The sequence below is a fragment of the Rana temporaria genome, chromosome 10 (assembly GCF_905171775.1).
Source record: "Rana temporaria chromosome 10, aRanTem1.1, whole genome shotgun sequence".
Taxonomy (NCBI): Eukaryota; Metazoa; Chordata; class Amphibia; order Anura; family Ranidae; genus Rana; species Rana temporaria.
Genome location: NC_053498.1, coordinates 144,286,249 through 144,312,097, shown reverse-complemented (window position 1 = coordinate 144,312,097; position 25,849 = coordinate 144,286,249). Strand labels below are relative to the sequence as shown.

The 25,849-nt window shown below is 45.8% G+C and overlaps 1 protein-coding gene across 7 annotated transcripts in view; it reads right to left on the bottom strand.

Annotated features, from left to right (window-relative positions):
- Positions 1–813: 813 nt before the first annotated feature.
- TP73 (tumor protein p73) overlaps positions 814–25,849 on the bottom strand; it is a 201,279-nt gene continuing 176,243 nt past the window's right edge. For all 7 annotated transcript variants that reach the window (XM_040326467.1, XM_040326460.1, XM_040326462.1 and 4 more), the window contains exons 10-14: positions 24,854–24,978; positions 21,950–22,101; positions 18,475–18,607; positions 9,506–9,599; positions 814–1,732 (exon numbers count right to left, since the gene is read on the bottom strand). In XM_040326467.1, the coding sequence (XP_040182401.1) occupies positions 1,412–1,732; positions 9,506–9,599; positions 18,475–18,607; positions 21,950–22,101; positions 24,854–24,978 (825 nt within the window). In that variant the 3' untranslated portion in view covers positions 814–1,411. The remainder of the gene's footprint in view (positions 1,733–9,505; positions 9,600–18,474; positions 18,608–21,949; positions 22,102–24,853; positions 24,979–25,849) is intronic.

Genomic DNA, 25,849 nt, shown 5'->3' with positions numbered 1-25,849 from the left:
TTGTAGCGCGAGCTACAGTATGCCTGTCCCGATTTTTTTAACCCCGGACTCACCTTCTAATCTGACATCGTAGATTTCGGCTCCCGCGGGGAATGGGCATGCCTATGGAGAGGGAGGATGATTGACGGCCGGCCCTGGCACGTCACTCTCCCCGAAGACAGCCGCAGTAGGTCTCGGCTCTTCACGGCGCCTGCGCACAGGCTATGCGCACGCGTCGTGAAGAGCCAAGCCTATTTCGTCTATTTCCGGAGAAGCGTGACGCGCCAGAGCCGGCCGTCAATCATCCTCCGTCTCCATAGGCACGCCCATTCCCCGGTATCTTCGATCTACGCGTACAAGGTGAGTACGGGGGTAAAAAATTCGGGACAGGCATACTGTAGCTCGCGCTACAATGCCTGATTTTATGGTAAAAGAAAAATTTTTTTTTTTTTTTCGTTGATAGGGTGAACCCCTGCTTTAAGTACAAGGAAGGGAAAAAAATAAAATAAAAATACATCCACATGTAAAATAGACAACGTGACCGATTGACTTATCCAGTCCTCCGATGTTTTAAATGACATCTTTACGCCCAAAACAGACCGGACTCAGCGGGCCAAATACGGGACCCCCTTTAATCATGAATTAAGGAGAGATCATGAATATTTTATATTACAGATAAATAAAAAAAACAAAAAATATCATACCACTTAGGATTCAATAACTATATATATATATATATATATATAAGAGAGGCTCAGTCAACAATGAATGGTGTGGTGTGCCCCTAAAACGCAGCTGAGATGACTGAGGTTTTTCATTTAAAAATTATTATTATTTTTTTTTTAAATACACCATTTTCGGCGCAGTTCTGTAGCTCCAAATCATGTTTTACTTAAAACATGTTTTGTTTTTAAAACTCATTAAACGTCACAAGCACAACTAAAAAGGACATGGATAAAAAGGAGAAAATACTTTTTTGGCAGTTCAGCACACTTCTTTTCTTTTTTTTTTGTCCCGTCAAAGTGTTTTCTGTACCAGCCAATGGCTGACCTTTTTTATGTGTCAGACCGGCTGATCTCCCAACCCGCTCAGGGGGTGTTGACTGTAGTTTAAATAAAACAAGTGTGTTTTGTGTTATTGGGTACCAACCGCATCGCACCTCCATTTTCGACTCGCTCCATTAAAATTAGTTTTGTGAAAATTTAAGCAACAACTGACTTTGATGTTCCTTGCAAAGCTGGCCCTTGGTGAAAAACCACCTAGCTGTGTGCAAACGCCGACCGCCACTACCAGACCGATGGCCGATTTTGAAATATGGCTGCCTGCAGTTCCGCCATTTTTGTTTTTTGGGTTCACCAAAAAAAAGGGCAATCATTTTTTTTATTTATTTTTTTCCGGGTTGGCCTGGTTTTCAACAAGCAGAGCGTCGTTTTTAGTTGATATCGGATTCAGCAAACTCTTCTTTGATGGAGTGTTTGCGCGCTTTGCAGTCGGGTAAATCGAAACCAAAGTCCGCCCATTCGTCAGCGCCGTTCCGGTTGGGAATGGTGATGGTGTGGCGCACGCGGAAATGTACGGCCTCCATGACGCGCTGGCGCTGAAGCTCTCCGGAGCTGCCGATGGAAATGGTGGAGGCGTTACTGCTCGAGCGTATTAGCTGTTGGCCGCCATAGTCGTGACCTTTGTTCAACTCTTGGATTCCACGCCAGATAATGGCTTTGTAGTGTTCTGGAATCTTCAGGGCTCCTAGATCCTGCCATAGAGAGGGAAGAGGAAGAACGGTCATCAACCGTAATATTATCTGAACACTATACAGTCATTTAGTTAGTGGGAATCACTTCCTATGGAACACTTTGTAGCTCATTTATAAAACTCTGTAATACTCATATAGGTAGATTCACAGAGAAAGGCTTAAACTTGCGGCGGCGTAGCTTAGCGTGTTTAGGCTACGCCGCCATAAGTTAGCTAGGCAAGTACATGATTCTCAATGTACTTGCCTGCTAATATACGGCGGCGTAGCCTAAAGCGGGCGGGCGTACGGGCACCGAATTCAAATGTCTTGGAGGGGGGCGTGTTTTATGGTACTGAGGCTTGACCTCACGTTTTTTACGTTTTGTGTTTAATGCGCATGCGCCGGGCGCCTACATTTCCCAGGGTGCATTGCGGCTAAGTACGCCGCACGGGCCTATTGATTTTGACGTGGACGTAAATGACGTAAATCCCGATTCGCGGACGACTTAAGCAAACGACGTAAAAAATTCGAATCTCGCGGCGGGAACGGCGGCCATACTTTAACATTGTTATTCCACCTAATAGATGGAATAACTTTAGGCCTGCTAATGCCTTACGGAAACAAAGTAAAACTACTGCGGCGGCCGGGCGTACGTTCGTGAATCGGCGTATCAACTAATTTACATATTCTACGCCGACCGCAATGGAAGCGCCACCTAGCGGCCATCCGAAATATTGCAATCTAAGATAGGACGCCGCAAGCCGTCGTATCTTAGATATGTTTAAGCGTATCTCTGTTTGAGCATACGCTTAAACATAGGTCGGCGTAGATTCTGAGTTAGGTCGGCTTATCTACTGATAAGCCGGCCTAACTCTTTCTGAATCTACCTAATAATGCCCAATCATCTTTTAGCCCGCCCCCCCCCCCCCGTAGCAGCTTTTTGTCCTTGAAGACCCTTCATCTAAAGTTTCTACTGTGTCATTGTGCGTTTTAGTGCACATTACTGCAATTGTTAAAGTGGAAGTAAACCCATCCATAAAACAGTTTAACCACTTCAGCCCCGGACCATTTGGCTGGCCAAAGACCAGAGAACGTTTAGCCATTCGGCACTGCGTCGCTTTAACTGACAATTGCGCGGTCGTGCGACGTGGCTCCCAAACAAAATTGAGGTCCCTTTTTTCCCGCAAATAGAGCTTTCTTTTGGTGGTATTTGATCACCTCTGCGGTTTTTATTTTTTTGCGCTATAAACAAAAATAGAGCGTCAATTTTGAAAAAAAAGCAATATTTTTTATTTTTTGCTATAATAAATATCCCCCAAAAAATCTATAATTTTTTTTTTCCCCCCTTAGTTTAGGCCGATACGTATTCTTCTACAGATGTTTGGTAAAAAAAAATTCACAATAAGCGTATATTGATTGGTTTGCGCAAAAGTTATAGCGTCTACAAAATAGGCGGATAGTTTTATGCCATTTTTATTAATATTTTTTTTTTACTTGTTATGCCGGCGTTCAGTGTCTTTTTTTTTTATTATCGTGACTGCGACATTATGGCGGACACATTGGACACTTTTGACACATTTTTGGGACCATTCACATCTATACAGCGAATAGTGCTATAAAAATACTGTGTAAATGTGACTGGCAATGAAGGGGTTAACCACCAAGGGGGCGGGGAAGGGGTTAAGTGTGTCCTAGGGAGTGATTCTAACTGTTAGGGGGTGTGGCTATGGGTGACACGTCACTGATCTCTGCTCCGGATGAAAGGGAACAGACAATTAGTGACAATGTCACTTGGCTGAACGGGGAGGTGCTTGTTTACACTGGCCTCTCCCCATTCTGCAGCTCTGTGTCCCAATCGCGGAACACCGGCCGACATAGAGTCCGCGGGTCCTACGGGCACAGTCACTGAGCTCGCGCCGGCGGTGGGAACTTCAAAGTGACGTAAATACGCGTTACTTTGCCCAGCAATGCCATTCTGCTGACGTATAGCTGTACATGAGCCTTTCGGGTACCGGTTAATTTTCAACACGTGTCGGAAATGTAACACTCCTATTGGTTGTGCTCTCAACCAAACTGTCAAACCATCCAATGGGCTGGTGTCATAACTGATCACATGTGCAGCATCATGGCAGTTGTAGATTAAACAGAGGCCAAGATGGCAGCTTCCATGGCTAAAAACAAGGGGTTTACTTACACTTTAATGAGTGAAACCACAGTGGCATTCACGCTGAATGGTACCACGGTTCACCCAAACTAGTGGCAGTACAGCGCACATGCCATGAGCTTCGTTTAAAGGATTTGTTAGGATTTGCTGCCCTTTATTGCACACACACTATATTAACCGGTTCCTGACCAGCGCACCACTATTTACGTCGACAGAATGGCATGGCTGCGCATATGAGCGTATATATATATATATATATATATATATATATATATATATATATAATGTCCCCTTTAAGATGCAAGCTGTGTGGTCGCGCGTGCTCGCGACCCTGTCACAAGCTCCGTGATCGTCGCGAGTGTCCCGTGATCGGGTCACAGCTGAAGAACGGGGAGATGTGTATACACAACATCTTCCCATTCTGCCTAGCTGACACTGTCACTGATCGTGTTCCCTGTCATCGGGAACAGCAATCAGTGACGTGTCACGGCAAGCCACGCCCCCTAACAGAACACGCCCTAGTTCACACTTAACCTCTTCAGCTCCCCCTACAGGTTAACCCCTTCCCTGCCAGTGTCATTTTTACAGTCATCTGTGCATTTTAATAGCACTGTTCGCTGTAAAAAATGACAGTGGTGTCAAAAGTGTCTGATGTGTCCGCCATAATGTCGCAGTCACGATAAAAATCGCTGATCGCCGCCATTACTAGTAAAACATTTTTATTTATTTTTTTTATTACATAAAACTTTCCACTTTTTCGTAGACGCTATAACTCTTGCGCAAACCGACCAATAAACGCTTATTGCGATGATTTTTTTACGTATCGGTCTAAACTGAGAAAAAAAAGATGTTTTTATATATTTTTGGGGGATATTTATTATAGCAAAAAGTAAAAAATATTTGTTTTTTTCCCAAAATTGACGCTCTATTTTTGTTTATAGCGCAAAAAATAAAAAAGGCAGAGGTGATCAAATACCACCAAAAGAAAGCTCTATTTGTGGGGAAAAAAGGACGTCAATTTTGTTTGGAAGCCACGTCGCACGACCGCGCAATTGTCAGTTAAAGCGACGCAGTGCCGAATCGCAAAAAGTGACCGGGTCATTTGGCTGCATAATGGTCCGGGGCTGAAGTGGTTAATAAGTAAAAAGGTGCAGCGCAATGAATAAAGTCCATATACTGTAGTAAACAATAAAACAGTGATGGGACACCCCGCGATGTAGAAAATCTTCAAACGATAATCTGAAAGTGACAGGTCCTCCACCAATAGAAGTGAAAACTCTTACCAGATGAGGTGGACCACTGGATGAACAGATGGTCAATATCGCTTATTCCCACAGAAGTGGTGATGATGGTGATGATTCAGTCCAACAAGGTGGCAGACGGGCATCGATCAGTGATAAAACCATATGAAGGAATACAAATATGGAAGCAATCTAAGTGTGGACTGGTATTTTATTCCAAAAGTACAAAAGCAAGCCAAAGAGGCACAGCAGCCTAGTATAAAAACAGCGTGCAACAGCGGTGTGGTGACCGCGAGCTGCAACAGATGGGGCGCGGGTGACGTCACGAATGGTAGCTCCTCCCCCGTGAGGCGCTACCGTTCGTGACGTCACCCGCGCCCCATCTGTTGCTGCACGCTGTTTTTATACTAGGCCGCTGTGCCTCTTTGGCGCTTGTTATTTGATTTCAAGCTTTTGTACTTTTGGAATAAAATACCAGTCTACACTTAGATTGCTTCCATATTTTTTAGGCCTTCACATGGTTTTATCACTGATCGATGCCCGTCTGCCACCTCGTTCGACTGAATCATCACCCCTTCTGTGGGAATAAGCGATATTGACCATTTGTTCATCCAGTGATCCACCTCATCTGGTAAGAGTGTTCACTTCTATTGGTGGAGGACCTGTCACTTTGAGATTATCGTTTGAAGATTTTCTACATCCCGGGGTGTCCCATCACTGTTTTATTGTTTACTACAGTATATGGACTTTATTCATTGTGCTGCACCTTTTGACTTATTAATATTTGTGATTTGCCTTTTGGTGTTCAGCTTGCATTTTTTCCACTTTTATAAACTTTTGTGTGCGCCGATTGTCTTCTATAACATACACTATATTGTCAAAAAGTATTGGGACGCCTGCCTTTACACGCACATGAACTTTAATGGCATCCCAGCCTTAGTCTGTAGGGTTCAATATTGAGTGGGCCCCGCCCTTTGCAGCTATAAAAGATATAGCTATGATTTGGACCAGTGCACAAAGCAAGGTCCATAAAGACATGGATGAGCGAGTTTGGGGTGGAGGAACTTGACTGGCCTGCATATTAATGGGATCACAGTCTTAGTCAGTCTTAGTCAGTAGGGTTCAATATTGAGTTGGCCCCGCCCTTTGCAGCTATAAAAGCTTCAACTCTTCTGGGAAGGTGAGGTTTAGGAGTGTGTCTATGGGAATGTTTGAGGAGAATGCCAGGTTCGCAGTCTCCACTCTAATTCATAACAAAGGTGTTCTATCGGGTTGAGGTCGGGACTCTGTGTAGGCCAGTCAAGTTCCTCCACCCCAAACTCACTCCTCTATGTCTTTATGGACCTTGCTTTGTGCTCTGGTGCGCAGTCATGTTGGAAAAGGAAGGGGCCGTCCCCAAACTGTTCCCACAAAGTTGGGAGCATGAAATTGTCCAAAATGTCTTGGTATGCTGATGCCTTAAGAGTTCCCTTCACTGGAACTAAGGGGCCAACCCAACCCCTGAAAAACAACCCCACACCATAATCCCCCCTCCACCAAATGATTTGGACCAGTGCACAAAGCAAGGTCCATAAAGACATGGATGAGCGAGTTTGGGGTGGAGGAACTTGACTGGCCTGCATATTAATAGGATCCCAGTCTTAGTCCGTAGGGTTTAATATTGAGTTGGCCCCGCCCTTTGCAGCTATAACAGCTTCAACTCTTCTGGGAAGGTCGTCCACAAAGCAGGGTCCATAAACACATGAATGAGCAAGTTTGGAGTCCTGACCTCAACCCGATCGAACACCTTTGGGATGAAATAGAGCACAGACTGTGATCCAGGCCTCCTCGTCCAACATCAGTGCCTGACCCTCTAAAAGAATGGTCAAACATTCCCATAAACACACTCCTAAACCTTATGGACGGCCTTCCCCGAAGAGTTGAAGCTGTTATAGCTGCAAGGGGCGGGGCCAACTCAATATTGAACCCTCCGGACTAAGACTGGGATGTTGTTAATGTGCGTTTGTAAAGGCAAGCGTCCCAATACTTTTGACAATATAGTGGTCTCCTTTATTCTCTAAACACTTCCATAGTTTCTCTATCCATGCAATCTCTTGCTCATGCACAACAAAAACACTAGCAGAGGGTACAAGCATGCTTGGAGCAGATGTCATGACACGTTAGCTTCATGAAGACTCATGATATTAATTATCAGGACAGAAGACAAAAAAAAGTAATTTTACGGATCATGAGTATTAATTTCCACTCAAGTATTTGAGAAAGCAATGAAAAGGTGATAACATGCTATAAATAAAAAAAATGCTATAAATATAAAAAATGCTATAAATATAAAAAATGTTTCTATAACGGCCCTCTGTGTGTCTTTAACTTCACTTTGAAGGCTCATTTACCAAGGCCTATAGCAAATCCACAGCAACCAATCAATTGTCAGCACTCGTGTTTCCTAAATTTAGAAATCTTATCGCATGAATGGAGTAAGCTTGTTTTTATTAGTAAGTCTTTCTACAGCAACAATCTCCATGTTGGTTTTATAGGCAAAGAATATGGGAGCCCAATGAGATTGGGAGAGAAGGTACAAGACCAGAGCATTCTGGATCATGGGCTTCTAAACAGACCTCTCTAATGCTGCCTTATATCATGCAAGTCGAACATTTTTAACTCTAGCCCACTTCTGTATTGACAACCCTCCTCCAGGGACGTTCTGTGGGACGAAACGCATCAGGACAGGGCCTAGCAGTGACATCATAATGCGGGCTCAGGTGAGCGGCTGGATTTGTGTGGCTCAAATCCCCCCCCCTTTTTGCACCAAACTGGTGCAGGACCCCCCTTTATTTTTTGTCAGCACTAGAATCTGATCGCATGAATGCATCCCTATAAATTAATGCGGGGCTCTTTTTTCAAATGGACTTTTTTTTTTTTTTTTACATATACATTATTTTTTATTTTTATTTTTATATATATATATATATATATGCATATTTTTATCACTGATCACTGTATTAGTGTCACTGGTTCCTGAAAAGTGTCAAGTGTGCCACTTGGCCGCCGCAATATTGCAGTCCCACTATAAGTCGCTATTCACCGCCATTACTAAAATACATATAATTTTTATTTTTTTTTCAAAATTGTCAGTAATCTTTTCACGGATAGGACAATTAATAAAAACCGCAGTTGTGATCAAATACCACCAAAAGAAAGCTCTGGGGGAGGGTTTATTTGGGTACAGCGTTGCATGACCACGCAATTGTCCGTTAAATTAATGCAGTGCCGTATCGCAAAAAATGGCCTGGTCATGAAGGAGGGGTAAATCTTCCAGAGGGCAAGTGGTTAAACAAAATGGGCCCAGATCCACGAAGCGCGGCGCTTCTTTCCGTCCGGCCTAGCGTATCTCTGATACACTACGCTGCCGTAACTTACAGCGTATTTTCTGTATCCTGAAAGAATTTGCCCCGTAAGTTACGGCGGCGTAGTGTAACTTTGGAGGCGTAAGGGCGCGCAATTCAAATGGATGAGATGGGGGCGTGTTTTATGTTAATACGTCTTGACCTGACGCAAATTACGTATTTTTTTTAACGGCGCATGCGCCGTCCATGGGGGTATCCCAGAGCGCATGCTCAAAATTAACCCCGCAACAAGCCAATGCTTACGACGTGAACGTCATTCTACGCAAAGCCCTATTCGCAAACGACTTACGCAAACAACATAACATTTTCAAATTTCAACGCGGGAACGACGGCCGTACTTGACATAGGATACGCCTAATATAGCAGGGGTAACTATACGCCGAAAAAAGCCTTACGGAAACTACGTAAAAAAATGCGCCGGACGTACGTTTGTAGATTCGCGTATCTAGCTAATTTGCATACTCGACGCGGAAATCGACGGAAACGCCACCTAGCGGCCAGCGTAAACATGCACCATAGATCCGACGGCGTACTAAGACGTACGCCAGTCGGATCGAGCCCAGATTCAGGCGTATCTTGTTTTGTGGATACAAAACAAAGATACGCCGGAGCAAAATAGAAGTTACGCGGCGTATCAATAGATACGCCGGCGTAACTTCTTTGAGCATCTGGCCCTATGTTCTTAACATGGAAAAAAGGAAACACATAGCCACATCTAAGGGCTGGTAAGCTGCAATATATTACATTTTTGTTGTATTATATGTTTGGGGAGGTTCAGTTGGGCTTTAAACTGACGTTGTAATGGGTTTTCCTTTACACTTTTCATATATATATTGGCTCTGAATGTTGCTTTACTGAACAAAAACGGGCGTAATTCGACTTGCTTTCTGATTGGTTGCTGTGGGGCACAGAGTGGGCCCACCTCTGCACACGTTGCCCTAAAATGGTCTGCAGCCTTATCATTCAATGGTCTCCGAGCATTTACCTCCATAGTTAGGTTCTGCAGGTGGTAAATATTCTGTAACCCTTGTGATGTGAAATATTCGATGCAGTTTGGACACCCCAGTCCTGTCAAAAAACTGCAGAAACAAAAAGCGTGGAAAAACAAAAAGCAGGATTAAAACGCAAACACACCACATGCTCTCAGTTATCGTCGACTTAACAACAGGACATGAACCGGATTCAGGGCGGTGTCACCCGAGAGCTTTTACAGTCAAATCACTCTTTAGCAGTAAATCTGCTCACTGATCTGACAAATTCTGCATCATCCTAGTGTGCAAGTCAATGGGAAGGACTGGGACCCTCCGTGGGGGGGGGGGGGACAGTAGCTGAAACTGATGACCAGAATAGCTCTCGTGTCATACCGCCTTCAGAATGTAACCATGCATAAGATATATACGCTATATTTTCAAAAGTATTGGGACACCTGCCTTTTACATGCACATTGGTACTAAGGGGCCAAGAAGTCCAACCCCTGAAAAACAAACCCAACACCAGTCATCCCCACGCCAACAAATGATTTTGACCAGTTCACAAAGGAAGCTCCATAAAGACATGGATGAACTTGACTGGCCTGCACATTAATGACATCCCGGTCTCGGTTGTAAGGTTCAATATTGAGTTGGCCCCGCCCTTTGCAGCTATAACAACTTCACCTCTTCTGGGAAGGCCGTCCACAAGGTTTAGGAGGGTGTCTATGGGAATGTTTGACCATTCTTCCAGAAGAGCATTTGTGAGGTCAGGCACTGATGTTGAACAAGAAGGCCTGGCTCGCAGTCTCCACTCTAATTCATTCCAATGGTATTCTATTGGGTTGAGGTCAGGACTCTGTGCTGGGCAGTCAAGTTCCTCCACCCCAAACTCGTTCATCCATATCTTTATGGATCTTGCTTTGTGGACGGCCTTCCCAGAAGAGTTGAAGCTGTTATAGCTGCAATGGGTGGGCCAATTCAATATTGAATCCTACGGACTTAGACTGGGATGCCATTAATATGCAGGCCAGTCAAGTTCCTCCACCCCAAACTCATTCATCCATGTCTTTATGGACTTCGCTTAATGCACTGGTCCAAATCATTTGGTGGAGGGGGGAATTATGGTGTTGGGTTTGTTTTTCAAGGGTTGGGCTTGGCCCCTTAGTTCCAAGACAATTTCATGCTCCTAAATTTGTGGGAACAGTTTGGGGATGGCCCCTTCCTGTGCCAATATGCACAACCCGATAGAACATCTTTTGGATGAATTAGAGAGGAAACTGCGAGCCAGGCCTTACAAATGCACTTCTAGAAGAATAGTCAAACATTCCCATAGATACACTCCTAAACCTTGTGGACGGCCTTCCCAGAAGAGTTGAAGCTCTTATAGCTGCAAAGGGTGGGGCCAACTCAATATTGAACCCTACGGACTAAGACTGGGATGCCAATAACGTGCAGGCCAGTCAAGTTCCTCCACCCCAAACTCGCCCATCCATGTCTTTATGGACCTTCCTTTCTGCACTGGTCCAAATCATTTGGTGGAGGGGAGACGGCCTTCCCAGAAGAGTTGAAGCTGTTTTAGCTGCAAAGGGTGGGCCAACGCAATATTGAACCTTACGGACTAAGACTGGGATGCCATTAAAGTTCATGTGCGTGTAAAAGCAGGTGTCCCAATACTTTTGGTAATATACTGTGTGTATCACTTAACAGCATGAGAATAACCCCTTTCCACAATAACCTTGCAAATCACTGCATTTTAACGGAGGAAATGCTACAGCGGGGGCCTGGTCTCAGGCTAGTAAGTGATGGAGCAGTTAAGCCCTGGAGACTCCAACTTGACAAGTACAAAGTTGTTACCCGCTAGCTAGGACTGCATATCCATCAGAAATGGTTCCCTCGCTTCTAGTCATCTGAGCAGCATTGCATTGGGCTGCCGTGGGGATGGGGATTCGCTCTTTTAAATTGGTGAAGATGTGTTGAAGAGCCCTTCTTCTATATCTCAGGGACTCCAGCAGTAAGATTGCCTCACCTGAATTTGGCATTTCTAATCTCTACTACATCTTGGACATCATGATGACACAACCAGGGTATGGTGTACAGATCTTAGGCTGCATTCACACCTGAACGCGGCGTATTGTACCGCGATTTGCCGCCAAATTGAGGCGTTTTGTGCCGCGACAAAACACTGCGTTTTTAGCCTACAATACGCCGGAGGGGTGATTGAAACATTGCCGGCTATGCCGAACGCTGCCTGAAAAAAAGGGTCCGGGACTTGTTTTGAGCTTCAGGCGTACGGCTTTTTGGCGTGGAGATGTGAACCATCTCCATAGCCGACAATGTTAAATCACCCCTCCAGCGTATTGCAGGCTGCAATAGCGTCGGGTGTAAAAACGCCTAGGTGTGAATGGAGCCTAACTGCTGCAATCCACATCAGACCGCTTCATTCAGTGTGTATGTATTCTTTTTAAAGGGTAGCTTTACTTTAGAAGGGACTACTGCATATGTGTGTAGCGTCTGTGTTTTAGAACTCTATATACAAGCGATTATTAATACCTGCCAAACTTCCATTCTGCTAGTATGGTCCTTGTTATAAGTGGTAACATAGGTGGCATGCATTCATCCCATCTGTTCAATGTGACAAAATTCGGACTGTGTGTGACACCATTCCCAGTTAGCATGCACACATGTTTGCCCGAGTACCAGGAGAATGGGATCTGTACTGTAAAGCAGTGGTCATCAACCCTGTCCTCAGGGCACACTAACAGGCCAGGTTTTCAAGATAACTGAAATACATCACAGGTGGTATCATTTGCTGCTCAGTGATTGCAGTATTCTCGTCTGCATCTCCCCAAAGTAATACATAAAACCTGGCCTGTTAGTGGGCCCTGAGGACAGGGTTGATGACCACTGGTGTAAAGCAAATGGCAACTCCAACTGTACTACTATATCAGACCCACCAACATGGCTTTCTAACCCAATAAAGGGTTCATCTCAGGATGACAAAAGTATGGGCATGACCAAACTTATATTTTCAAACTGGGTAGAGATTGGAAATAACCAAGATTTGCCCATCTATGAATGTCCAGGTAATGGTATTCATTGATTCAACCATGCAATGAACATGTACGGCGTGACTGGCTGAGCATACATACAGCGGGGGGAAAATAATTATTTGATCCCCTGCAGATTTTGTACGTTTTCCCACTTACAAAGAAATTAAGGGTCTATAATTTTTATCATAGATGTATTTTATACGATAGAGACAGAATATCAACAAAAAATCAAAAAAAAAAACACATGATACAAATTTTATAAATGGAGTTGCAGTTCAGTGAGTAAAATAACTACAGTGGAACCTCGGATTACAAGCAAATTCCGTTCCAGGAGAATGCTCGTAATACAAAGTACTTGCATATCAAAGCGAGTTTCCCCAATGAAAACGAAAATAATTAATTCCGCATTGACTTCAATGGCATGCAATACCGCATGTGACCAGAGGCGGGGGGAGGTTTCGCCGGGGGAGCTTCGGAAACGGCCTGAGGACACCTCGGCAAACCTCGGAAAGACTTTGTTCCCGAGATTTGCCAAGGTCAGCCGAGCTGTTCTCGGGCCTTTCCGTATGGCACTGATCGGCGACGTTTGGCTCTGCTCGACTCAGGCGCCCCCCAACCTCAGGCCTGCACACTGCTTTAGCCTGAATCGTGCTCGTTTTAAGAAACGCTACAATTTTTTAAAATACAGTTCTCGTATTGTGAAACGCTCATTAACCGCATTACTCGCAATCCAAGGTTCCACTGTATTTGATCCTCTATCAACCAACAATATTTCTGGTTCCCAGTAGGGTCTCATGTGGTACACAGATTAGTCCTGTCAATGTAAGAAGGTACTCCTAACGACAACTCGTTATGTGTATAAAATACACCTGTCTGCAGAATTTCTTTCTTCCATTGAAACCTCACCATCATGGGGGAAGACCAAAGATCTGTCAGAGGACGTCAGGGACAAGATTGTAGACCTGGACAAGGCTGGGATGGGCTACAAGTCCATCAGCAAGAAGATTGATGAGAAGGAGACTACTGTTGGAGGGATTTTTTCGCAAATGGAAGAAATACAAAATAACCATCAATCGTCCTCGGTTTGGAGCTCCATACAAGATTTCTCCTCATGGGGTGAGGATGGTCATGAGAAAAGTGAGGGATCAGCCCAGAAACTACACCGGAGGAGCTTGTGAATAATCTCAAGGCAGTCGGGACCACAGTCACCAAACAAACAATTGGTAACACAATACGCCGCCATGGATTAAAATCCTGGAGCGCCGGCAAGGTCTACCCTTCTCAGGAAGACACATGGACAGGCCCATCTGAAGTTTGCCAATGAACATCTAAAATGATTGGGAGAAAGTTCTGTGGTCAGATGAGACCAAAATTGAGCCCTTTGGCATTAAGTCGACACACCGTGTAGGAGGAAGAAAAATGCCGAATATGACACCAAGAACACCATCCCTACAGTCACACACGGAGGTGGAAACATGAGGCTTCGGGGCGGTTTATCTGCTAAAAGTACAGGCCGACCTTGCCGCATTTGAGGGACAAATGGACCAGGGCCATGTATTGTATTGAGACGGGATGAGAACCCCCTCAGCCAGAACACTGGCCCGGATTCAGAGAGCAATTGCGCCTGCGTAACCATAGTTACGCAGCGCAATTGCTTACTTGCCCCGGCGTAACGAGTGTTCTGTATTCAGAAAGCTTGTTACGCCGACTGCAGCCTAAGATATGCGTGGCATAAGGCTCTTATGCCCGCATATCTTAGGCTGCATTCTTGCGATGGCCGCTAGGTGGCGTTCCCGTTGTGCTCAGCGTATAGTATGCAAATTGCATACTAACGCCGATTCACTACCCTACGCGAGCCCTGCGTACGCAGTTTACGTCGTTTGCGTAAGGCTGCCCCTTCTAATAGCAGGGGCAGCCAATGCTAAAGTATACCCGTCGTTCCCGCGTCGCGAAATTTGAAATTTACGTTGTTTGCGTAAGTGAATCGTGAATGGCGCTGGACGCCGTTCACGTTGAAGCAAATGACGTCCTTGCGACGTCATTTACCGCAATGCACGTCGGGAAAGTTTCCCGACGGAGCATGCGCCCTAGGCTCGGGAACGCGCCTAATTTAAATGATTCCCGCCCCCTACGGGATCATTTAAATTGCGCGTGCTTACGCCGGCATTTTGCCGGAGCGCCCACGCAATTTACGGAGCTACTGCTCCGTGAATCGCGGGTAGTGCAGAAAATTTGCGGGGGCGCAGGGCAAAAACGGTGCCCTGCGCCTACTTAAAAAAAGCGCAAGGCTACCTGAATCTTGGCCACTGAAGATAAGTCGCGGATGGGTCTTCCAGGATTACAATGACCCAAATCCTACTGCCAAGGCAACAAAGGAGTGGCTCTAGAAGAAGCACATTAAGTTAATGGAGTGGCTTAGCCAGTCTCCAGACCTTAATCCTATAATAAAAATTATGGAGGGAGCTGAAACTGAGTTGCCAATGATTTAGAGTCCATTAAGGATTTAGAGAAGATCTGTAAAGAAGAAAGGAGACCAAAATCCCTCCTGAGATGTGTGGAGACCTGATCACCAACTACAAGAAACGTCTGACCTCTGTGCTTCCCAACAAGGGTTTCTCCACAGACTACTAAGGGGATCAAATACTTATTTTACTCACCGAACTGCAACTCAATTTATAACATTTGTATCATGTGATTTTTTTCTGGATTTTTGGTTGATATTCTGTCTCTATCATGCCCATAGCCCATAGCAACCAACAGTCTTATCTGAAATGTGAAGTCGGGTTCAGTTCCCTCTGGGAACAATATCTCTGTGTAGACTAGCCGCGGTGGTCTGGATTTGTTCCTAGAACTTTCTGGTAGGTTAATTGGTATCCACATTTCTAATGTAAGGATTTGTACTTTCCCCAGGACTTGGAAGCATTGAAACGACACAAATGGCATCAGGCAGCATGCCGCTGAAGACCCATTATGCTGTTGCCACCTATAGTGCGCATTATTGGCCCTCGGGTATAAAGTCTATGGCATCCAGACACATTTTGTCTGCTATTTAAAGGCCACCTTTTGCAACAAAATAAATATACTGGGCCAGATTCCCGTACATCCTGCGGCGGCGTCGCGTAAGCTATTTACACTACGCCGCCACTTCTTACAGAAGCAAGTGCCGTATTCCCTAAGCACTTGCTCCGTAATTTGCGGCGGCGTAGTTTAAATGGCCCGGCGTATGGCCGCGTAATTCAAAGGGGGCGGCTTGAATTCAAATTAAGCGCGCCCCGCACGCCGATCGAACTACGCATGCGCCGGGCGGAAAAAGAGCCCAGTGCGCATGCTCCACCTCACGACGGAAAACGTCAATGACGCCGACGTGAGCGTCATTGACGTAAAGTCGTATTTGCGGACGACTTAGTAAAACAACGTAACCGACGGAAAAAGAAGACGCTGACCCGACGCCATACTTAACATGGCATACGGCGGACTGGCGTAAGGTTACCCCTCATATAGCAGGGGTAACCTTACGCTTACGGAAACGACGTAACCGACGACTACGCGGCGCTAATTCGTTCGGGAATCGGCGGATCAGGCTCATTTGCATAGTCAAATGAGAACTGAACGTAAACGCCACCTAGCGTCCAGCGTCGCATTACATCTAAGATCCAACGGTGTAAGTGACTTACACCTGTCGGATCTTGGCCGTATCTACGCGAAAATGATTCTAGGAATCACTCGCATAGATACCCGGGGCCAAAAAACAGAGATACGACGGTGTTTCCTGAGATACACCGTCGTATCTCTTCTGAGAATCTGGCCCACTGTATATATTCGAGTATAAGCCAACTTTTTCAGCACATTTTTTTTATGCTGAAAAAGCCCTCCCCTGGTTTATACTCGAGTGAGGGTCTCCCGCTGTGTCAGTCTACTGTTCGGCAGTCGTCCACTATAACAAAGCCCCACTGCCTTCTCATGCGTGATAGACGAAACACTGATAACAAACTGAATCAGTGTTCCATCTATCACGAACGAGGAGGAGGCGGGGCTTTGTTACAGTGGATGGCCGCCCACTGCAGTTGCATGACACAACGGGAGATAAAAGGTACATGAGGCTGCAAATGGGCATACACAGTGAGGCTGCAGATGGGCACACACAGTGAGGCTGCAGATGGGCACACAGAGTGAGGCTGCAGATGGGCACACACAGTGAGGCTGCAAATGGGCACAGTGAGGCTGCAGATGGGCACAGTGAGGCTGCAGATGGGCACACACAGTGAGGCTGCAGATGGGCACACAGAGTGAGGCTGCAGATGGGCACACACAGTGAGGCTGCAAATGGGCACAGTGAGGCTGCAGATGGGCACAGTGAGGCTGCAGATGGGCATTGTTGACCCTCTTTTCCACTAACAGTAGCGGCTGCATTTCCTACCTTAGGCTTATACTCGAGTCAATACGTTTTCACAGTTTTTTTGTGGTAAAATTAGGTGCCTCGGCCAATATTCGGGGTGGCTTATACTCGCGTGTATACGGTATATAAAAATGCACCCATATTTAATTTAGAAAAAAATATGCATATAGTTTTTGCATGGAAAGCATTGCAACGGCGATCAGTGGATTGGCCCCACAGCGATCAGCAACGCCCTGGCCCTTGTAGACACTTTTTTGCAGCCGCTGGTAGGGACCTTCAAGTTAGAGGGCTGGAGGAAATATCAATGAACTACAAGTGCTGTGACATAATCTCACTTGTGCTCCATTGAGAACTCTGGCCCGGATTCAAAGAGATCTGCGCTCTATTTGCGGAGGCGCAGGGCAACGATTTTGCCCTGCGCCCCCGCAAATATTTTGCGCTGCCCTTGATTCACGGAGCAGTAGCTCCGTAAATTGCGAGGGCGCGCCGGCAAAATTGCCCGGCGTAAGCGCGCGCAATGTAAATGATCCCGCCGGGGGCGGGAATCATTTAAATTAGGCGCGTTCCCGCGCCGATCGTAAAGCGCATGCGCCGTCGGGAAACTTTCCCGACGTGCATTGCGGCAAATGACGTCGCAAGGACGTCATTTGCTTCAAAGTGAACGGCGTCCAGCGCCATTCACGTATCACTTACACAAACGGCGTGAAATTCAAATTTCACGACGCGGGAACGGCGGGTATACTTTAGCATTGGCTGCCTACTATTAGAAGGGGCAGCCTTACGCTAAAGACGCCATACGGAAACTCCGTAACTTGCGTACGCAGGGCCCGCGCAACATTGTGAATCGGCGTAAGTATGCAATTTGCATACTATACGCTGACCACAATGGGAGCGCCCCCTAGCGGTCAACGCAAGAATGCAGCCTAAAATCTGCGTGGCATAAGAGCCTTATGCCACGCAGATTTTAGGCTGCAGTCGGCGTAACGAGTTCTCTGAATCAGGAGAACTCGTTACGCCGGCGCAAGTCAGCAATTGCGCTGCGTAACTATGGTTACGCAGGCGCAATTGCTTACTGAATCTGGGCCTCTGAGTTCTAGACGGGACTCGTAGTTTTTCCAATTACAGATTCCTGCGAAGCCACGCACAACCGTACAGACTTCAAAATTGGCAAGAGCCAATGGGCTAATCACCTCTGGCTTCCTAAAGAAGATGTGGCAGTTTGAGGGGGGGGAGGGGCTGCAGACGCTTACCATGCTTCATGTTACACCCTAAAGCTGGCCTTTAAAAGAGTCTGGTTGCTACAGATAACCCGAATTCCCTGACATCTTCATACAACAGACCTCCCAAGCTGACTGTGACATTGACCTAGTCCTCAAAGTTCCCCTCGTGTTGTGAGGTCAGTAATGATTGTGGAGTTAGCAAGCTGGTTACTCTAGTTAGAACACACATTAATAAACAATGCATCTGAATAGAGTGTCATGCAGGGGCAAAGGACTCGCAAAATAGTGATCGGGGGGGGAGAGTCCAGTAGACATACCTGACTAAGCTGGGATCTGCGTTATACGGTGGTGGGGGAGTACAATGTGATCCTGACACCATGGACTGCGATGAATGAGCTCCATTCATTTCTCCGTTCGATTGCATGGAGTGGTTGTTCACCATCCCAGAACCTGCAGGCGATGGAAAAGCAGGATATATTGCTTATATAGGAGAGGCATCAAGGTTATTTGGAAAGTACATTAACTTGTGTCAACCATCCTGCCATTGTCTTTCCTAGTTGACCCCCAGAAAGTGGGTTATTTCACTTTCCCCGACTTGTTCATTCCCTGACTTGTTCATTCCCCGACTTAGTTGGGGTAGGCGGTACACTTTGGTGGGGGTGGGTCAGCCACACAGTGTGACCTTTGACCTCTGGGAACCCGCCCTCTGACCTTTAAGGGAGGTCCCTGTTCCAAGTCCTGAGTCCTAGCCATATTCTTCAATGGGAACCCCTAACCCTAACACTTTACCAAATTACAGCACTAGCCTAAAAAGGCTCTAAGGCGAGTACACCCTAATGGCGCGTACACACGGTCGGAGTTTCCGACAACAAATGTTCGATGGGAGCTTGTCGGAAATTCCGACTGTGTGTAGGCTCCATCGGACATTTGCTGTCGGAACCTCCGACAACAAAAATTTGAAAGCTGGTTCTCAAATTTTCCCCGACAACAAAATCCGTTCTCGTAAATTCCGATCGTGTGTGGACAATTTCCGACGCACAAAATTCTACGCATGCTCTGAATCAAGTACGATACAAAAACGCTTGGTCTGGTAAAACTAGCCACCGTAATGGAGATGGCACATTCGTCACGCTGTAACGGACTGAAAAGCGCAAATCGTCTATCACCAAACTTCTACTAACACGACTGGTATTGAACTTCCCTTTATTAGTGCCGTCGTACGTGTTGTACGTCACCACGTTCTTGGCGTTCGGAATTGCCGACAACATTTCTGCGACCGTGTGTTTGCAAGACAAGTTTAAGCCAACATCCCGACCACAAAAATCCACGGTTTTGTGGTCGGAATGTCTGATCGTCTGTACGCGGCATTAGAGCAGATTCAGCTTGCCCTAGATGCAGTAATTTAGTGTCTTTAAAACACCTATTATGGCGCTGCCCAAAACTCCAGGGCCCGGATTCAGAAAGAATCGCGTATCTTTAGGCGGGTGTAGCGCATCTCATATACGCTACGCCGCCGTAACTTAGAGAGGCGAGTACCGTATTCAGAAAGAACTTGCGCCCTAAGTTACGGCGGCGTATCGTAAATGGGCCGGCGTAAGCCCACATAATTCAAATGAACAAGGCAGTGGGCGTGTTGTATTGAAATGAGCCGTGACCCCATGCAAATGAGGGGCCGAACGAACGGCGCATTTGCCCTTCCGTGGACGTATCCCAGTGCGCATGCTCAGAATCACGTCGCAAATACTCAATGCTTTTGACGTGAACGTAACCTACGCCCAGCCCCATTCACGTACGACTTACGCAAACGACGTAAAATTCGACGCTGTTCCGACGTCCATACTTAACATTGGCTGTGCCTCATATAGCAGGGGTAACTTTACGCCTACAAAACACCTTACGGAAACAACGTATATCAAGGCGGCGGGCGCAAGTACGTTCGTGAATCGGCGTATCTAGCTCATTTGCATATTCTACGCGTAAATCTATGGAAGCGCCCCTAGCGGCCAGCGTAAATATGCACCCAAGATACAACGGTGTAAGAGACTTACGTCGGTCAGATCTTGGCCACATTTCGGCGTATCTGATTCTTTGAATCGGGCGCTGAGATACGACGGCATAGCTGGAGATACGCCGTCGTAAGTCCTTTCTGAATCTGGGCCCAGAGGTATTGGGTGGAGTAGGACAAAGGCTTGCCGCTCCAGGATGAGGTAGGGAAGCCTGATGGGTGGTGGGGGCTCGTCTCCAGATACAATACACAAAAATGAATAGGCTGCACACCACAATGTAATCCAAAATCTTTATTCCAACATCCCGAAGTGACACCACAGGACCACCTTGATGTCGAAATAAAGATTTTGGATTACATTGTGGTGTGCAGCCTATTATTCTTCTTTTTTGGGTATGGTATTGGGTGAAGGCTGTGGGTACACTCAATGTGAACTTTCAATTGGATCCTCTTACATGTGTATTGGGGCTATGTTGATCGTTCATTGTTTAACCACCTAAGCCCCCGGACCATTTGGCTGGCCAAAAACCAGGCCCCTTTTTTCGCGATTCGGCACTGCGTCGCTTTAACTGACAATTGCGCGGTCGTGGCTCCCAAACAAAATTGGCGTCCTTTTTTTTCCACAAACAGAGCTTTCTTTTGGTGGTATTTGATCAACTCTGCGGTTTTAAATTTTTGCTCTATAAACAAAAATAGAGCGACAATTTTGAAAGAAATGCAATATTTTTTTACTTTTTGCTATAATAAATATGCCCAAAAAATATATATAAACATTTTTTTCCCCCACATTTTAGGCCGATACGTATTCTTCTACATATTTTTGGTAAAAAAATATTTGCAACAAGCGTGTGATTGGTTGGCGCAAAGTTATAGCTTCTACAAAATAGGGGATAGTTTTATGGCATTTTTATTCATATTTTTTTATTTTTTTACTAGTTATGGCGGGGATCAGCGAATTTAATCATGACTGCGACATTATGACGGACACTTTTGACACCATTTTGGGACCATTGTCATTTTTACAGAGATCAGTGCTATAAAAATGCACCGATTACTGCAAGCATGGCACTGGCAGTGAAGGGGGTTAACCACTAGGTGGCGCTGTAGGGGTTAAGTGTTCCCTAGGAAGTGATTCTTACTGTTAGGGGGCGTAGCTACACGTGACACGTCACTGATGACCGTTCCCGATCACAGAAAACGGTCATCAGTGACACTAGGCAGAATAGGGGAATACCTTCTTTACAAAGGCACCCCCCCCCGTTCTGCTCTTGCCGACCGCAATTGCGGGACTCTCTGGAACATCGAGTTCCCGCGGCCGCACTCGTGAGGCACGCGGTGGCAGATTCAAATGGACGTACCTGTACGCCAATCTGCCTGCCCGTGCCATTCTGTCTACGTAAATGGGCGTGCGGCGGTCGGCAAGTGTTTAAGCTAGTGCATTGTTGGTTCACTTACCTTTTCCTTCGATTTTCCTTTCTAAATGTTTTTTTTTTCTTTGTCTGAATTTCTCACTTCCTGTTCCTCCTCAGTAAGCTTGCCCCCATCATCCGAGCCGTTCTGGCTGGGGGTTGGTCAGCCAGAAACAGCTTACTGAGGAGGAACAGGAAGTGAGAAATTCAGACAAAGAAACATTTTTTTTAGAAGGGAAATAGAAGGAAAAGGTAAGTGAACCAACAATGCACAAGCTTAAAGGAACCTATTTAGAAAATAAAAAACAAACCTTTACAACCCATTTAAGATATTTGAATCAGACCTGATTTGTAACATAGGCTGTCCTTCATGCTTACCCATCTGCATCATCCCGGGAGCGTTGTTTGAGTTGTGCTGATTGGGATGTCCCACCAACTGGTTGACTGATGGCAATTTGTTCATTCCGCCATGAACTTTATTCATCGGTGAAAGAACCGGACCGTACGATGATTGGGACTGGATGTGTGCACTGCAAAGAGAAAATATAAGATCTCATTCAACTCTGCAGCAAAATGACGTCACCTATCCCAGACACTGCAGGGATAAAAATCAGTTGGGACAATATACAACGCCCTCTAGTGGATAAGGTCATTACAGCATGGTCCATAGGGTCACGAAGCAGCTGGGCATTTCCCAGTAAGGCAAATCAAAAGCATTGGGCTAGATTCATAGAGAGTTACGCCGGCGTATCAGTAGATACGCCGTCGTAACTCTGAATCTACGCCGTCGTAAATTTACTGTATTTATCGCGGTATAACGCGCTCCCGCGTATACCGCGCACCCCTAAAGTGGCCCCCAATCCTGTGGAAAAAAAGTTTTTTTGGTACTTACAGCTTTGGTGTCTTGTGCCTCGTCGGGTCCGGCGTCCTTCTGCGGCTTCGGGTGTCCTCTTGGGCGGGTCCGGCGTCCTTCTGCGGCTTCGGGTGTCCTTCTGTGGCGGGTCCGGTGTCCTCTTCGGCGGGTCCGGCGTCCTTCTGCGGCGTCCTCGCGTCCTCCCCGCTCGTTTCCCGCGCCGAGTTTGAATACTGCGCCGACATATACAGAGCGCAGTACACTCGTGTATTGTCGGCAATGCTCGGCTACCCGCGCTGACGTCCTGTACGTCCAGGACGTGAGCGCGGAAGGAGCCGAGACTGGCCGACTATACCCGAGTGTACTGCGCTCGGTATATGTTGGCGCAGTATTCAAAACTCGGCGCGGGTATCGGCGTATACCGCGCACCCACGATTTTGCCCTGATTTTCAGGGCAAAAAAGTGCGCGGTATACGCCGATAAATACGGTAAGCGTACTCTGGAAACCAGATAGGCTTAAATTAGGCTAAGATACGAGCGGCGCAAGTCTCCTACTCCGTCGTATCTTAGGTGGCGCCTTCCGTCGATTTCAGCGTAGAATATGCAAATGAGCTGGATACGCCGATTCAGAAACGTACGTTCGCCCGGCGTTTTTTTTTTACGTCGTTTGCGTAAGGCTTTTTCCGGCGCAACGTTACTCCTGCTATATGAGGCATAGCCAATGTTAAGTATGGACGTCGGGACAGCGTCGAATTTTGCGTCGTTTGCGTAAGTCGTTCGCGAATAGGGCTTTGCGTAAATTACGTTCACGTCGAAAGCATTGACTATTTGCGACGTGATTAGGAGCATGCGCACTGGGGTACGTTCATGGACGGCGCATGCGCCGTTCGTTAGAGACGTCATTTACGTGGGGTCATGTGGGTCATGTTTTATTTACATTTAACACGCCCACCTCTTCTCAATTTGAATTCGGCGCGCCTACGCCGGCACATTTACGATACGCCGCCGTAACTTAGGGCGCAGGTTCTTTGTGAATCCAGCCCCAGCCTCACTAAGTTACGGCGGCGTAGCGTATCTGAGATACGCTACGCCCACACAAACTTACGGTGGGCTATATGAATCTACCCCATTGTATGTAGTAAACCATAACGTTCAGTTTGCTGTAGAACAGACATAATTTCTCAATGTAATTCATATAACTGTATTGGATAAAGCCCAAGCATAATCCTGTATCGGGTTAGAAGAAAGTAAAATGCATGCACTGAATGTAGTTTGTTATACTGGAATTCATTTGTAAAGTAAGGAATCCAAATAAATACAAGACCCCTGGTTATCTTGTTATACTTTACTGTGCCTGAGCAACGAATAGATTTATGGCTTAGAATTGCCTGATGAAGGGGCCCTGCGTGGCTCCGAAACTTTGCCGTATGACCATGTGAATAAAGCGTTGGACCCATTTGCTGATGACATTTCTACACTCTTAGAACTGTCTGTGGATATTTTCACTAATTCTATAACTGCAGCATTTGTCATTTCTAATGTAATGAAAACCCCTGATGACGTCATGTATGACGAAACTAGTAGGGTAGAGTCTTTCCTCAATACGCCACGCTAGTTTGTGATCTGCAGATTCTTTTTACCCAGGCGTTTTTAATCCATGTTTTTTTTTGGACTTGTGGATAATTTCAATAAACCACCACAGTTTTACACTATGTGGCGATCTTTTCTTTCTCTTCTTTTATATTACTTCTATGAGAGAGAAGGAAAGGGAGAAACCAGCAAGGCTGACTTCAACGCCATTTTCGTTTTGTTTGCAATGGATGGATCACTTAGGCTAGGTTCACATCACGATTTTTACATCCGATAATCGGACCGTTAAATCGGATGGAATCGTATATGACAAAATCGTATATAATCGTATGTCAAAATGTATTTTTTAAATCGGATTCATAAATCGCACAGCTAAATTTTCGATCCGATTTTCACTAAAAAAATCGGATCCTGATTTTAAATAATGTCTGGCAATGTCTAAAAGATTCTTGAAGTTTCTAGCTCGTTCCAGTGTCTAGTGCGCATGCGTAATAAAAAATCGGGTACGATTTATCGGATAAAAACGCACAGTCATCCGATTTATTACGATTTAGATTGACCACAATATAAAAAAAAAATCAGACACGATTTTAATACGATTTCAAATCAGGACCAAAAATCGTGGTCAAACACGATTTTTGATGCGATTTTAAATCGTATCAAATCTGATGCGGATCAAATCGGATGCACTTGGGGACCTACATTAATGAATGGAAGTGAATGGATACGTTTTGCCATACAGATTTGTACGATTTCAAACCTAAGAATCGTGAGAACAAGTAGGATGATAAAATCGTGGTGTGAATGCACCCTTATTTGTGTAATTTCACAAAGCTTACTGTCGCTGCAGAAGTTGCTGCTGTTGCTGCCTGTATGAGTCCACCAGCTGCTGCGGCACCAGCTCCACCAGTTCCAGGCTCTCCTTAATTTTCATCAGGATTTCAAAGTTCTCACGACCACGGACCTGAGGAAAAGACAGATTGCATTATGTGTCTGAATACGAGGCTGGGCTGTGACTGACCAGACTTTTTCTCTTTGGTGTAATTCTCCACTTCTACCTGACCCTCCTGTAAAGGGGTGACTTTGCTTTAATTTATGCGGTTTTCTACACAGATTGTTAAAATCCAAGAGCATTCCTGCTTTTCAAGAAGGCCAGGGGTGAGCAACTCCCAGACTTCATTTGTTATAGACATTCGGACACCTAACCTGCAGAGGCAGAAAATTGGTCCTCACTTAAGCCGGTCATAGATGGTTTAAATTGAGATTCGAACCACCATCTACGGGCAGGCTGATTGTACCCAAGTTGGTCCACTGATTGACTTGGGTACAACTAGCATGTCGGATTTTCGGCTAGCTAGCTATAGCCGCTAGTAATAATCACTTTGTTCTCCTGGCCGAGACAGATGCCCCCCCCCCCCCCCCCAGTGAACTGGTTTTAAGTAAGGGTTCCCCAGACCTGAAATTTATTTGCTGAGGAAAGGAGGTTGGGAAGGGCTGGGCTAAAGCTATAGGGAAGGATTGGCATATGCATAACCCATGACCATGTCCTAGAATTCTTTTCTTTTTACTTTTACCTTGTTCCTATAGTGAGAAACCACTTTTATATGCTTGGTGAAGTCATCACCAGAATTCTTCCAGGGGCTGCTGACTGAAGCTCTATTCCTATACAAGTATGCACCCAGAACTACATCTCCTAAGGGTACACAGTTTGTGGAAAGGCTCTTGATAATCAAGGCAGCAGCACTGTTTTACTAGGCAAGAAATCGGTCACAGAGAGGGGCGGATGATAGTTGGGTTGGGTTTTTAGTAGGGTTGAGCCGTAACTAAGCATTTGT